The sequence below is a fragment of the Branchiostoma belcheri genome, unplaced genomic scaffold (genome assembly GCF_001625305.1).
Source record: "Branchiostoma belcheri isolate BF01 breed outbred unplaced genomic scaffold, Haploidv18h27 scaffold68, whole genome shotgun sequence".
Lineage (NCBI taxonomy): Eukaryota > Metazoa > Chordata > Leptocardii > Amphioxiformes > Branchiostomatidae > Branchiostoma > Branchiostoma belcheri.
In genome coordinates, this window is record NW_017804331.1 from 1284194 (window position 1) to 1299857 (window position 15664).

The 15664-nt window shown below is 42.6% G+C and overlaps 1 protein-coding gene across 5 annotated transcripts in view; it reads left to right on the forward strand.

Annotated features, from left to right (window-relative positions):
• Positions 1-15664, forward strand: part of LOC109484051 (cilia- and flagella-associated protein 44-like) — a 42322-nt gene that overhangs the window by 2955 nt on the left and 23703 nt on the right. For 3 of the 5 annotated variants that reach the window (XM_019787242.1, XM_019787241.1, XM_019787245.1), the window contains 19 exons: positions 192-269; positions 779-853; positions 1466-1531; positions 2301-2405; positions 2911-3381; positions 4004-4175; positions 4611-4773; positions 5970-6289; positions 6517-6631; positions 7555-7719; positions 8518-8676; positions 9254-9301; positions 9680-9779; positions 10322-10416; positions 11205-11408; positions 12016-12126; positions 13669-13821; positions 14793-14904; positions 15310-15419. In XM_019787242.1, coding sequence (XP_019642801.1) covers positions 192-269; positions 779-853; positions 1466-1531; positions 2301-2405; positions 2911-3381; positions 4004-4175; positions 4611-4773; positions 5970-6289; positions 6517-6631; positions 7555-7719; positions 8518-8676; positions 9254-9301; positions 9680-9779; positions 10322-10416; positions 11205-11408; positions 12016-12126; positions 13669-13821; positions 14793-14904; positions 15310-15419 — 2822 coding nt within the window. The remainder of the gene's footprint in view (positions 1-191; positions 270-778; positions 854-1465; positions 1532-2300; positions 2406-2910; positions 3382-4003; positions 4176-4610; positions 4774-5969; positions 6290-6516; positions 6632-7554; positions 7720-8517; positions 8677-9253; positions 9302-9679; positions 9780-10321; positions 10417-11204; positions 11409-12015; positions 12127-13668; positions 13822-14792; positions 14905-15309; positions 15420-15664) is intronic. The other 2 variants (XM_019787244.1, XM_019787243.1) reach the window with 2 other exon arrangements.

The following is a 15664-nucleotide window of genomic DNA, read 5'->3' on the forward strand; positions in this document are numbered from 1 at the left end:
CCCCCCCTTCTTCCCAGTTCTCAACAACTGTCCAAGTACCGTAAAAAGATTTCTGAGGTCTTCAAGTCTCTGGAATCTGCGATTTATCCCCCCTGTCCCTTATCAAATCTTCCCTTGCACATGTCAAGTGCTCGAGTTAAACTTCAGGTTGATTTCTAATCAAATACACATCACCAAATTATGTATTTCAGAATCAGCTGCTGCTCCAAATGATGACACCACAAACCCAGATTCTGCACAAAACGGAGAGGGGGCCGCTACAGCTGATGGTAAGTTGTTGTGTGCAGGCTTTACAGCAACCATAATTGTACATTTTCATAAAGATCCGCTGTGACATTTTGTTGGAAGTTTTACAGTACAGGGTATCCGGAAAGGTGTGGGCTAGGGCTGTGGTACCCTTTTTGGGCCTTGAAGGGTGTGCATGGGGGTTTGGTCTCTAAAGACTAAACACAGTACATGTACACAAGACAACTGTTACTCAAGCAACTTGATAGATTTGGAAAACTGTCAGACATTTCAAGTAGCGTTCACTACTTTTAGTCAGTGACCATTTGCTTGAGTATTTGTTTATTTGTTTATTTTGATTTTTCACAAAGTGAAGGGGGGGGCAAAACAGGTGCATACGCACCTTTACAAGTTGCCCTCCCCCAATCAATATCAGAATCAATTTTCTTGTGTATGCCATTACCTGGATGTCTAACCTTCATCGACAGTACGTGAACTTCACAATTAAAATTTTCAAAAACAAGTTTCATACTACGCAAACTTTACTTTCCAGAGCCCAGCCCACAGGAAGCAACTCCAGCAAATACAGAATCCACCCAAAATGGAGCCGAAGCTCCTACAGCAAACGGTTAGTTTTTAGCTACAGTATAACTTGTTACGTGAATGTTATCCAAAGCACAAATAGCTAACAATGAGTCATTCTGAAATGTAAAAAAAAAATAGATCTATACTGTTCTGTGTATTGTGTTGTGAATGTTTTGTTCAACTTCAAGAATGGAAATCGTCACTCTGATGATACAAAATAAGTAGACCATTTTAAAAATCTATCCAGTTACTCAAACAACAACTTCCTTGTGTATCTCATTAGCTGGATGTCTAACCTTCATCACTGTATTTTGTTCACCATTTGTGTTGACTAATATGAATCCTTGTACCCCTTGCATTAACATCTGTGTCCATAATATCACCATAGTCCATTAAAATCGCCACCTTGAGAAAAAGTGTGCTTAAAGATATTTTTACCACAACATACCCTAGTAAGTACATTTGAGGTGTGCAGGAGTGCATACCAAAAGTATGTTGCAGTAAAAGTATCTTTAAGCACACTGTTTCTCAAGGTGGTGATATTATGGACCCTGGTGATATTATGGACACGGACGTTGCTACCTTTCCATGATCAATTCTGACATAATGAAATATGTCATGCTACGTCCCAACCCCTTGCCTTCATGTATTGCAGAAGACTCCAGCCAGCCTGCTGAGAGTGGCCAGGAACAGGGGCAACAAGACATCCAGTGGGTGGAAGGTCAGTAAATATTTGGTCTACATTTTGTTTTCTGAAAACTACTCAGACTTTTTAGGTGAGTTAGTGGCCCTGCAGAAACTGATACTGTTCCCCTGATAAACACTTTCTGTGTTCCTTGTTTTGAACTAATGTTCTTGCATGTATTTGGGCAGGTACACAGCTTACAAAATTGTTTGGTTTGTCCACCCCTGCCTTGCATTCGTGACATGATGTCATATAAGAATTACATTAGATTTGCCTGATAAATAAGTGCCTTATAGTAAAATGTAGAACCTTATTCCAACACAAGGATTACACAGAGATCAAATTTTCAATGACCGCTGTCGCCTTCATCAGGATAATTAATAATAACCAATCACTTCAAAACTTAATCTTGCAAGAGCTACGGTTACAGACACGTGACCTTATTCACACGAGACTTTATATATGTGACGTTTCTATACGTGACGTCAGCAATTGAAGGTGACGTTGGTCGTTGAAGATTTGATCTCTGTGTAATCCTTGTGTTGGGATAAAGTTTAGTATGATTACATGTACTCCCAACAATGTACTTTATTAAATTCTTTTATCATAACTACCTTTTGATTGTACTTAAGTAACCTTTTATTATGTTATGTATGTCACAGGGAGCTTTAAAAAGCGCCAAAATGGCGATATGCTAACCTGTATAAATAAATAAAAATGAAATGAAATGAAACACAGATGAACTTTCATAATAATCACTTTGATAATAGCAATTGCCTTAATATTGTGTTTTTTTTTCATCCAGAATCAGGACAGTCTGAGGACCAAGCTGCGGCAGACACAACTCAGGCAGCAGCAGAAGGTGCCGCAGACAAGACAGAGGAACCGTCCGAAGCAGTCCCTGCAGCAGGTATATACTGATTTTTTATTCGTCACCAACGATACAAAATTGCGGTGCTAACTTATAAGGCTCCTGAATTCATTTGCCGTTTACAATTCGTTTGACATACAGGGGTTACCATTGCGCACGGAATATATAACTCTGACAGGTGGAGGACAATAAAAAGCAGAACTAAATGATATTTGAACTCAACAATCCCCTACTGTGCTGGACTGCTGAATGATTCGAATACTGCCTGATTGTGCAGCACTGAGGACTTTTTAAGATTTCAATTGTTGCTAAATGCTGTTTGTAATTATGAGTATTTTTAGCGTAATTAAGAATTGTGATTTTAAGTATATGTAATGGAGTATGTAATTCAGTCGGCAGACTGTGAAGTGCTTATTGTTGTTTTACTACTACAAATAAACCATTTATACATAACTCAAGCATTAAAAGATACAGGTTCATTAAGATTATTTTACACTGAAACTGGTAACTTTATCAATAGATGTCAAATCAATACATCAAACAGGTGATGAAGTGACAGCAGACAGCCAGCAGGGACAGCCCGACACCGACACAGCTGGAGATCAGGTGCCACAGCCTGCTGCTCAGGACAGCACTCAGGAAAAGCAAGGGGACAGCACTGAAAAGCCGGAGACAGCAGCAACTGCTGATGCCACCGAACAGCCTGCACAGCCATCCGATGACACTGCCGGCAAGGACGCTGACGCTGCTCAGGCTGCTGAACAAGAGAAACAGCCAGAGGTCACACCAGCAGACGCAGGTGAACAGCAAGCACAGCCAGAGGTCACTCCTGGAGAGGCTAGTGAACAGCAAGCACAGCAGGAGGAGACAGCAGCAGACAGTAGTGAACAGAAAGCAAAGCCTGAAGAGACTGCAGGACAGCCTGCAGAACAGCAGGCTGCACCAGAGGAAGCAGCAAAAGACAGCAGTGAACAGCAAGAAGTTGCCGACAAACCAAAGGATGATGCAGCACCGGGTAAGGGCAACAAAGGAATTATAATATTTATGTAACTACAGTCAGAGGTTAGCTAATAGCGGTCAAATATGGTCAGTCACTGACAACAACCTCCAGTCATTCAAAACAAGAGTACACCGGCATCTTCTTTCCACCATCAGGACTTCTACATGTAGCTAGAACCTTGCAGTTGCTGTAAACCAATGATAAGCCAGGAGTGCTATAATGGACCTATACCATTATTACGTCACAGTTTGTTTACCTGTTCTAAAGAACATTCTAGAACGGTCAGTTAAAGAATAAAGATAAAGATCATTTCAAAGTTTTCAAAGTAAGGTATGTGTGATTTTTGCTGCGTCTAGTTGTGTTGGCACAGCACTACATGCCGCATGGGTGATTTAGTTGTGACATTAGCCGAAAGTAGTACTGTACTAAAAGCCTTATATTAGGCTAACGCTACACAAACACACACTGCGCTACGCACCCCTGTACAATATAAACGGCAATTGACCGGCATTCATTGCGGTAAACAAACTGTGACGTAATAATGGTATAGGTCCATTGTAATGTTATAACCCAGGCTATTGTTTTTGTTAGCACATTATAGAATATAAATCTAATGTGCTTTTCCCGTTATCATCAGCTGCAGCTGAAGCCGGCCAGGAGCAGGAAGCTGCACCTGTAACAGGTGACGAAGTTACCGAGGGCACAGAGGGCGGCATGCCGGCCAACTTCTTCTACAACTACGCAGAGCGGGTGTCCAAACCACACGTGACTCAGGACTCCGGCATTCCTCTCAACCTGATGGAGCTACAGTATCCTTTCCAGTGGTCAAATCCTTTTTTTTTCTATGCTGTCACCAAAGTCCTCAGCTTAGCAGCTGTACCGAAATAACGTTCGCTATAAGGTTGCTGACGGGAAGCGCTGAGGTAGCCATTATGGTTTAAAATGGGGTAGGGAATTTTCCCGACCAGCCTCGTAACCCCTGCTTCTCCTATTGGGTCAGTTAGTCCTCACTACTTGTGAGAAATTGGGCTGGTCTCAATCATGATGTTTCTGACTCAGGGAGAAGAGTTGCTGTTACAGTTCTACTCGGTAACCCGTAACCCAGGTGAGTGGTAATACCATTCAGGTGGTAATGCTATTCAGGTGATACCATTCAGGTGGTTAACCAACTTTGAAGTGGCCTAATGGCCGTGTTACGTGGCGACCACTAAGTAAAAAAAAAATTACCTTAACCCACGCGACAGCCACTCGTTTGGGTACGACTGCAAGCGGCGCTCGAACCTTCACCTGGTGGATAAGGACACGGTGGTGTTCATTGCCGGGAACGCGGTGGAGGTTTTGGGTCTGGAGACGGGAGAACAGAAGTACCTGCACAGCACCAGTGGCAGGGGCGTCGGCGCACTGACGGTAAGTCATGTTACAATATAGACTGGTTTATTTCGAAAAGAACATGCATACAACATACATATAAGTTGCTAATTGCAGCCCGCAGGCTGAATTGGGCAGCTTTTACAATGAGATACACAAGTAGAATATATATAACATGTACATAACTTAACCATAAGCATCAAATATTGCACTAGATTATTGCACTTTTATGTTAAAATTACGGCGATTACAAAATTGGTTACAAATTACATGAAATAGCTAAAAAACTATTACATCTACTATAAGATAAAACACTATTACAACACATACAGCTATTATAAAAAATAATCTACTATAAGTCCAAGGTGTTCAATATGTGCAACATTGAGGGAACCGGGCTACGTAGATATCTTTGTGTCCCTTTGGGTGGTTTGTATCGCCGTGTTTGTCTAAGCTGCATGTTGTGTGGGTGGTTACTGTCTGCAGGTAGCCAGGGGGCGTGCCTAGGCGTTACAATAGAATAAGTAAAACAATAATATGACATACTGGTAATACAATATAGAGCATTGAATGTAACTGTCCCTCAATACATTTGTCAGGGCTGGAAATACTGAGTGCATGGGCACCTTAGTGCACCCAAATTTGGAGCTGTGCACCCAGTTTTTTTCTGTGGGTGCACCAGTGTACCCATATATTTTCTTAGGTTTAACGTATTTAAAACTGTATAGTAGTTATTCTTAACATCTAAGTGTCAGAAAAAATTACAATCATTGTTATAGCACTTTTTTTGAAATGAAACAAAATTATTATTAATAGTTTTTGCTGACATTCTACTTATTTTATCTTATGTGTTGGCCTCTTCTTCGTGTCCAAAGATGTTATGATTTTATCTTATATTTTGCACCTAAAGTATTTTTTGTGCACCCAATTTTTAAGGTTGGGTGTACCGCGTCATGCAGCTCTTGTTGTTCTGTGCTGTTTCTTCCTTCCTGTTTTTGCTTTTGCAGTCCTACAGGCACACGTGCTGCTCATTTACCCATTTCACGTTACAGGTTTTCGTTCATCTTTCAATTTGTGGGACATCTTGACTCTCTGGTCATAGTTACAGGACGCGCAATTTCTTGTTTGTTTTTTCTGGGAACAGGCCAAAATCAATGTGCATCCATAAAAATTACTTGGTGTAGCCTAATACAAGGTAGAGCATAATAAATTGAATGTAACAATTCTTCCTACAGGTGCACCCAAGCCAGAAGTACTTCGCTGTAGCGGAGAAGGGTGACCAGCCCAACATCAACATCTACGAGTGGCCGTCCATGCGGCTGTACCGCGTCATGCGCGCGGGAACGGCCGAGGCCTACGCCTTCGTGGACTTCAACCCCAGCGGGGACCTGCTGGCCTCGGTCGGCAGCTACCCGGACTTCATGCTCACCATCTGGGACTGGAAGAACGAGCAGATCGTCCTCAGGTCCAAGGCCTTCGGTCAGGACGTCTTCCGGGTGACCTTCTCACCAGAAAACGAGGGCTTCCTCACGTCCAGCGGTATCGGCCACATCAGGTATCAGTGTCAGAAACACCCATCTGTAGTCTGCATTTTGCAGAGACATTTTCAAAGAAAGATTAAGCAATCCGCAAAGAAATCAGGCTAGGGATTCAATGGTGTTTGAGAGCTTTTGTGCTTACTCGATAATATACAAGTAATTTCGCATGTATTTTTCAAACTGCATGTAAAAAGTGTTGCTAGATTGTTGTAATAACTGACACTTTTTCTATCTGCGCTTACAGATTTTGGAAGATGGCACGGACGTTCACGGGTTTGAAGCTGCAGGGAGAGCTGGGAAGGTTCGGCAAGACGGCCATCTCAGACATCGAGGGCTACGTGGAACTGCCTGATGGGAAGGTGAGCAGGCCTGCCGCTTTTTACAGTTAGGAGTTGTAGCTGTCATATTTGGAGTGTGAGGTGGATAATGGAGGTCCCGTGTTTGAGGAAAGTTAGGAGTTGCAGCTGTCATATTTCGAGTTGAGGTGGATAGTGGAGGTCCCGTGTTTGAGGAAAGTTAGGAGTTGTAGCTGTCATATTTCGGGTGTGAGGTGGATAGTGGAGGTCCCGTGTTTGAGGAAAGTTAGGAGTTGTAGCTGTCATATTTCGAGTGTGAGGTGGATAGTGGAAGTCCCGTGTTTGAGGAAAGCCACACCTTGAGCACACCATACATGTAGACGCTGCCGTAGGGGTTTCCCATTGTGAGTTGATCAAACCATTCTGTCTTAAAATAGGAAATCTCCCCTACAGCTTTGTCTGTGGAGTCAAGCTTGCCTAAGCTTGATGCTTCTGACTTAGGGAGAAGAGTTGATGCTGTAGTGAGTGTTAGTTCAGTGCTTAGAAGTGGCCCTTGCAGCTTTGCACTGAGCAAACTCGTTTTAAAGATCCATCGTTGTAAACTACATTGCTCTGTGGATGTTGTGTGAACAGAATACATCGGCTGAACTTGACATTCCCCTGTTGCTATTGTGTGAACCTGAACTTGATTGTTGAACTTGTCCCCACAGGTCCTATCCGGTACAGAGTGGGGGAGCCTGCTGCTGTGGGAGGGGGGTCTGATGTTCTGTGAACATGAACTTGAAATTGACTGAACTTGATGGTTGACCTTACCGTTTGTTACAGGTTCTATCCGGGACAGAGTGGGGGAGCCTGCTTCTGTGGGAGGGGGGCCTGATTAAGGTGGAGATTCTGAGGAAGGGGAAGAAGCATGGACTTGAACTGTACTGAACTTGATTGTTGAACTTGTTGATGTGTGAACTTGACTGTTGAACTTGCCATTACAGGTACTATCCGGTACAGAGTGGGGGAGCCTGCTGCTGTGGGAGGGGGGCCTGATTAAGGTGGAGATTGTGAGGAAGGGGAAGAAGCCGTGCCACCAGGGGGAGGTCGAGCAGCTGGTCATGGACGAGGGAGAACTCATCACCATTGGAGCAGATGGCTGCGTCAGGGTAAGGGCCACTTTCACTTTCTTAAGCTTCACTATCTGCCCTCTGTTAGGGTCAGGGTCAGTTTCCCTTTCTTAACTCCATATCTCTTTTCATTTTCATTGCTGTGCCAGCCAAATGTGTCAAAATGTTTAAAACATTCGGGGGTTGGTCTGGAGGTTCGAGCATGGTGCTGATGCTTGACTGTAAGTCAGCAGAATACCAGCCAACAATTCAGAAATGAGTTAGCAGTGTTCCTGGATCAAATTTGACTCAAATCCATCTTGATTTGTGTAGAAAGGTAGCCGTGGCCTAAATCTGGTCAGACTGCTCCTAAACATTAGCCAAAGCAAAAAAAATCGGAAACACAAATTCAGGAGTAGGTTGTGAATGTATGAGATGAGCTTAACGGAATCAATAATTGAACAGGTGTTAAAAAAAAAAAATAAATAAAATGAGGTGAAGATCAATTCTAGACTCTTTTCATAGGTGATGTTGCAGTAAATCTAACATTTTGGCCCGTTCCTGGCTGTCCCTATAGGTGTGGGACTTTGAGACGATTGACATTATGTAGTAGCAAGTGGCAGGACAGAGTTGGAGGGGCTGGTCACCATGTATAACGTTACCTCCCTACAGGTGTGGGACTTGATTGATGATTGACATTATGTAGAAAGTGGTAGGACAGAGTTGGAGGGGCTGGTCACCATGTATAACATTACCTCCCTACAGTTGTGGGACTTGATTGATGATTGACATTATGTAGCAAGTGGTAGGACAGAGCTGGAGGGGCTGGTCACCATGTATAATGTTACCTCCCTACAGGTGTGGGACTTTGAGACGATTGACACGGCCGACACCGTGGACGACACAAATCAGTTTGAGATGGAGCCCATGAACGAGCTCAAGGTCGGCAGCGGCGTCCACCTCAAGTCCATGACCAAGTCCGTGGACCCGGAACAGTCCACCATGTGGTACGCACAGGTAAGTCCACGTTGCTCAGCTTACTAAGTTATGGCTTGTCCAAATTATGGTACAGGGCTTGAAATTCATTTTTGGGAATAGGTGCACTGGTGCACCCAACCTAAAAAATTAAGTGCACCAAAAATTTTTTGGGTGCACCATATAAAACAAAACCTAATTACAGATCTTACTTCTCCTCTTCTGAGCTTGAATTTGAAATGGATTCTGAAACTAGTACTACAACAAAGTACTACTACAAATTTTTCTGACACTGATGCCAAGAATACTCTGTATTACTGTATACATTTAATATGTACAAAAATACGCACAAAAGTATTTGGGTGCACCAGTGCATCCACAGAAAAAAATTGGGTGCACAGCTCCAAATTTGGGTGCACTAAGGTGCACATGCACCCAGTATTTCGAGCCCTGTGGTACGATAGTGTAAATGTCAGGAATGGGATGGGTATATACTGTCTTGGTATGATAAACCTTATCTTCTGTATCTAAAGCTTCTGTATCTGTATAGCTGGTATAGCCGCCCTTTGGCATAGCACTCTGACTAATGTCAACCTTGCCATTTCCATTTTGACTACAGGATGCCAATGGAGGCATCTGGAAGCTGGACCTCTCCTTCTCACACACGGTACGTTTCATGTCATTCTTCACAACGATGTCTGAAAAGTGTTTGAAATTATGTGACAGTGACATTTTATACATTTGTATTTGCAATTTGTACCTTTGGAAAGCAAACTTAATGATCACAATGTTTTCAGCACCAAGGACAGTGGCAGAAATTGAACACCAGTCAGCACTAAATTGGATGTGTTTTTTTGTCTATCTTGTTTTGTCTATCTTGTGTTGCATTTTGCAAATATTAAAATCATATTTTTCATAATGATCACTTTAGAATTCTGACTGGCTAGTAGAAAGAGACACCCCTGGAGTTCTAAAAGCTAAAAGTTGCAGCTCATACAATTTGTCCCTACCGATCTCCTAATGTACTGATGTTCCCCATGTACAGACAAAAGCCCCAGAGCAGTTGTACCACTACCACGCTGGGAAGATTTCGGGGCTGTCGGCGTCTCCCAACACTCACCTGTTTGCCACCATCGGATCAGACAGTGGGTCTTCTTACCTAGTCTTAGTGTTAATTGTAAAGAGTGGTTGCTGTGATTTCTCAAGCAGCAAGTAGATCGAGTTGATTATTTTCTTTTTGGTAAATATTAGGTCTTGTTATTGATGCCTATGTGCCCAAGTCAATCTTTCAACTCAAGTAGGACTGTTTTTACCAAATTCCTCTTCCCACTGCAAATTCTATATCTGAGTTACCAGTACAACTGCCCTTCGGTATAACACACCAGCTTCTGTAACTGTATAGCCGGTATAACCGCCCTTCGGCGTAACACACCAGCTTCTGTATCTGTATAGCCGGTATAACCGCCCTTCGGCGTAACACACCAGCTTCTGTATCTGTATAGCCGGTATAACCGCCCTTCGGCGTAACACACCAGCTTCTGTATCGGTATAGCCGGTATAACCGCCCTTGGGCAGAACATACCAGCTAATTATGCTGACGACGAATTACACTGGGAAAACACACTAGCTAAGTCTGTTTGTTTGTTATTGTAGTGACATTAAACTATTGTTACTCCCCCTCCTCCAGGCCGTGTGCATGTGTATGACCACGCTGCCAAGCTGCCCCTCTGTACTGCTAAGTACACTGCTGGTGGGTCTGCACTGTGTTGGGCACCTCTTGTGGTAAGTTCTTCCACGCAGTCTTTATTTCTTTCTTTATTTCTTTATTTGAATTTACCACATGCAAAAACAAGTGGAAGGGAGGACAAAACAGGTGTATCAACACCTTTACAAGTTGTCCTCCCAAACCTGAAATGATAATACAAAACAATACGGAACCAAGTCAAACAATAAACATTAGGCATAAGACATCAAAAATCAGTAAACATGAAATATACAATTCAGTAAAAGTTATACAGAGAATTGATTATGTACAAAAATTATCAATAGTCTAATAAGTAATGACCAGCTAGCGAGACGTAGCTTGTCTCTCACCAACACCTTCAGAACCAAAATCCGAACCTTACTTGGAAATCCATACACAGTGAATTTTGACTCTGACCCAAGGTAATTTTTATTAGTATTTTTAATAGTGATCATTAGTTTAAGCCTTGGTGTATTTTGTATACTGGGGTAGATAATCCTGTAGATATAATGAGTTGACAACTCTGATTTTAATGTCCTGCCGCAGCTAGCCATATCACACGAACTACTTGTTACACTCAATCTTTGCACATTTGATTGCAGGTGTTGTTTAAAGCTTTCTAGTGATGATGCCCCAACTGTGCTTGGTGACAATGACTTCCAGTCTAGGATAGTTCTGTGGAAATACGAGTTTTTCAACACCTCAATTCTTGGTTGATAACTCTGATATTTGAAGGCATGACTGTTCCTTGTTCTTTTCTGGGCTGGTATCAGGTACTTAGTGGTTGGTACGTCCACCAGTTTATTCCATTCTCTGTTCCCTCCAGGTTGACCCTGAGGGCTCGACCCTGATCGCAGGGTTCACGGACGGCGTGGTGCGCGTCCTGACGGTGGCTCGGAAGCCGCAGGCGGACGGGAACAGCGGCGGGGATGCCCCCACGGAGATCACGCTGCAGCAGGCCTTCAAACCGCACGCAGGCACAGTCACCGCCATGGCACTGGACAGCAAGGGGAAGATTCTCGCCACCGGGGTCAGTTGTTCATATTCACTTTTGATGTATTTAGAATCCTATTGAAGCTGTCTTTATGTAGAGTCACCATACTCTGAGAGTGGCTGGAAATCAGGGTTTTCTTTTACACAACCAAAATTTGCTTACTCCAGTCAGAAGCTCTGAGGAAGGTGTCTGATAGACACCAAAACATAAGGTAGCAAGGTAGAGACATATTTGGTTGTGTAAAAGAAAACTGCAATATCCTATACACCACCAACTTGATGGAACTATTTTGAGAGTGGCTGTCAAAACGTGAAGCTGTGAAGTTCTTACTTTTTCACATGGCAGTGGTGAAGTGACTGCACAGAGGGCTTCAGTCATCAAGTTTTGATCACACTCAGCAAAGTTACAATGTACCATGGAAAACTTTGGAGAAAAAAAGGGTTTTCTTTGGGTCTTTCTGGCCGAAATTGGGGCATTCAATTTTTAGTAAGGGACGGTTGCCCAGACGCTCTGCAATCTGAAGGCCTGCTTTTTCAAATTAAAAACTTCTGTTCAGGAAGCTTTGATTTTCAATCTCTTGATGTTTGATCCGTCTGAATCCTTATTGTCCTAACAAATCATTACTATTATTGTTGTTTTGCAGGGTGAAGACAAAACTGTGTTTTTCCTGACAGTGGGAGAGAAGTATGAACCCATCGGCTTCGTCTCTGTACCCGGACCGGTGTCATGTGTCGAGTGGTCTCCTGAATCTGAGGTCAGTTTAAACTGTGTTTGTTTGTTTGTTTTATTAGGCTCTCCATTAGGCCTAGGGAAAAAATGTTGTGTTTCCTGTTTCCCAACTGACTCTAGAAAAGCTGCCTACCCTAGTACACATTTTTTTTGTGTGTGGACCCCTGCAAGGGACATAATTTTTGGAGCTGATCAACCTTTTTGAGCTCCATGATCTGACACTTGAGTGATAAAACGTTGTACAATTGGTTTTAGAATATTGACATTGAAAATAAAAGTTTTACTTTTTTAAACTGTATTGTATAAGTTGGACCCTGAAGTCTGAAAAGAAAAGAAAAACCCTACCTGCTGACCCTAATTTTTTTCAGGACTGAAACATGTTTTTCCTACACCTTAGTGCTACATAAGGTATTTATTACTAAACATATCACACATTGGCTTAGTCAGCCATCAGCGGGCATGCAAAAGAAGTGGAAAGGGTCCCTGAAAATCTTCAACAGCGAATACAAACCATTTGACTAAACTTAGTAAAATGTTGAAATTTATTCCAACACAAGGGGTTCACAGAGATCAAATTTTCAATGACCACTGTCGCCTTAATCAGGATAATTAGTGACTAATCACTTCTAAACGTAAACTCGCGAGAGTTACGGTTACAGATACGTGATCTTATTCGCATGAGCCTTTAGTCAAAAGTTATCACGATAGTGTAGCATTTCCATGCTGACATGCTCGTCCCTGTTGCTTATGGTTCCAGGTCGGAGTTTAATTCTGACCAGGGTTCCAAATAGTGCGCAGTAAATCGCCGGATCTGCGAGGTTGTCACGCTAGGTTTGGCTCCCCATAGCTCGGCGATCGCTGTAGATTTTCAACTAGGTTTTGAATTGATCAAAAAGCCTTGGGATTGTAGTGTTTTTCGGCGCGGTGAAGTTGGACGGCCAGCGAAGCGTTTTTGGTATTAGTCCGCGAGCAAGGGTGATGCGGTTTGTCGCCTGATGACCCAAATAGCTGCGTTCTATGTGGAATTTCTAGGGGTTCGCGTCGCCGGATTTTGCGAAAAACTTATCGCAACAACCTATATTTTTTTTCTGTTTTTTCAGAAACAGAAAGTAGTAAGCTATTTCAGCATATAAGCCGTTAGCCTGGGAAAATCGTTTTTTCCTAGCAGGTCCGTTGAAAAAACTGCAAAAAAACTACATTTTTCGTATCCAAAATTTTCGTTTAACTACAGTTTCTACCCAAATTATAGAGTCGACGGACAATAACCAAAATTGTATCGGAAGCCGGCTGGAAACCTCCGTTGACTGATGTAATGAGATTTCCCGGCGTACTTTTTTTGGCGGAGTTATAGCCCTTCGGTCTGAGGGTGTCCGCCGGATCCAAAATCGTAAAAAAAACTCCGGTCCGAGACCTTAAGTCAAACCCAGGGTCCCCAGAAGCTGCTGGTGTGCTGCACTAACGGCACGGTTGTGGAGTTGATACTGTTCTACAACAAACTTAGAACATAGCTATAGAACATACGATGAACTTATGTATGACCGTGAAGTTACAACCATCTGTTACACAGGGTCCCCAGAAACTGCTAGTGTGCTGCACTAACGGCACGGTTGTGGAGTTGGCCGCCCCAGAGCCAGGGACAATCGACACATCGACATCCTTCAAGATCGAAGGTCTGGACATGCGGGGATTCACCTTCAAAAGCATCAAGTCAGAGCTACGGGTAAGCTTGTTTAATTTCTTTTACTTTAATTTCTTTTGTTTAATTTCTTTTCGTAGATGTAAAAACTAGTTTACACACTTCAGTTATAATTTCTGTGTCTTGATTTTGTTTAATTAATCAATTATTTCATTGTTTAATTTTGATATTTAATTCAAATATGTTTTGTCATGTATCATACATGTAGTTACCTTTGTTTGGGGTAGGCCCTTTAAAAAACCACCTAGGTTTCTGGCCTACCCCGCATATTCTCTTATTGTTATCATTTGATTATGTAACTTTTTTTATACATGCAAATAATAAGTAAACAATAAACAAAACAATAAATAAACAAAACAAGCTTGTAACTTGATTTGCTTTGGTAAAGACTGATTTTTTTCATGGCTTTTAACCCTTGTCCTGCTGGCATTTTTTTTACACAATATTTTCAAATAATTTGATGTCTTAATCAGGTCATAGACCCTTGACTTTTTTGCCCTGCGGTGGCGTAGTTACTTCCGCATTCTTTGAGTTTCACTGCAGTGTGATGGGTTGCACGAGAAATACCCCCAAATCATACGGGGGCGTACACACACAGAGCACTACATAGATGGTACTGTATGTGCAACGAGCTCTGCAGGACAAGGGTTTTAATAGCACGTCGGCAGAACGTACTGCGCCTGCGCAGAACCCTGTATTTTCACGATTTTCGGTGGATTTTTGGTCAACGTTGCATCAGAATTTTGCCTGTTGCAAAGGATATCTTTTCCTACATAACATTTGGAAACTACAGACGGGTTGTTAACCTTATATGCGCTAGTACGACCTTATATGGGACGTTCTGCCAAAGTGCTATGTACAATACATTACGGGTTTCGCGCAGGTGCAGTACGTTCTGCCGATGTGCCGGTATTAATAAATGTTGTATTTATGCTACATGTTTGTACATTGCTATGTATATCTGTTATCTCTGTGTGTTTCATTTTTTCTGACAGAGGGAAGAAGAACGAATCAGGAAGGAGGAAGAGAGGGAGCAGAGGAAGAAGGAAAGAGAACGAAGGAGAAAGATCCGGCAACAGCAGGGGATAGAGGATGATGAAGAAGAAGGTATGATTAACGTCTAATTGAATAATAAGCAGCTGTTATATTAGGTCCTGCATTACCTGTACCTTACAGTACTAGCCTTGTGCTAATGGGGTTGATGAAGCATTGTTCTCGTTGTAATACTTACCTTTGTTTTTGGCTCTTACCCAAACACATCAGGTCAATGACCTCAACCAGATGTCTGTCACCATGGTAACTGGTGCTGTAGCAGATGTTGGGTTACCTAATGTAGCAAGTGGCAGGACAGAGTTGGAGGGGCTGGGCACTTTATATATCAAATGTGTTTGAGTAAGAATATAAACAGAGCACAGTAGTTTGTTAGACCAGACAGTGATGGTAAACATGACACATTTGCTCTGTGAATGTTACCTGTCTAATTCACCCTGCCTTTTCTTGTCTGTTATCCAGTTGAGGAAGGTGAGATTGAGCTGGAGACGCCCATGTACCTCCCCCCTGTACCCAGCCCCATCCTGCAGGGCTTCTACCACGGACCCCCCGGAACTGTCTGGCTCTCTATGGTGAGTACACCCCCTGAAGCAGGTATTGCTTTGCAAATGTTACCCTTCTAGTTTGCTGAATATTTATGGCTTCACCACAAAGTGGTGAAGACATATTGTGTTCCCTCATGTTTCTTCTTCTCCTGCCATTTCTTTAAATGGATTCATCTCTGCCATTTTCTGGCCAAATAACACGAAATTTGGCATGAAGGTAGAGTGGGCAAATACCCTGACGCGTTTTTTTCATTTTTTTGAAAAATTGTTTT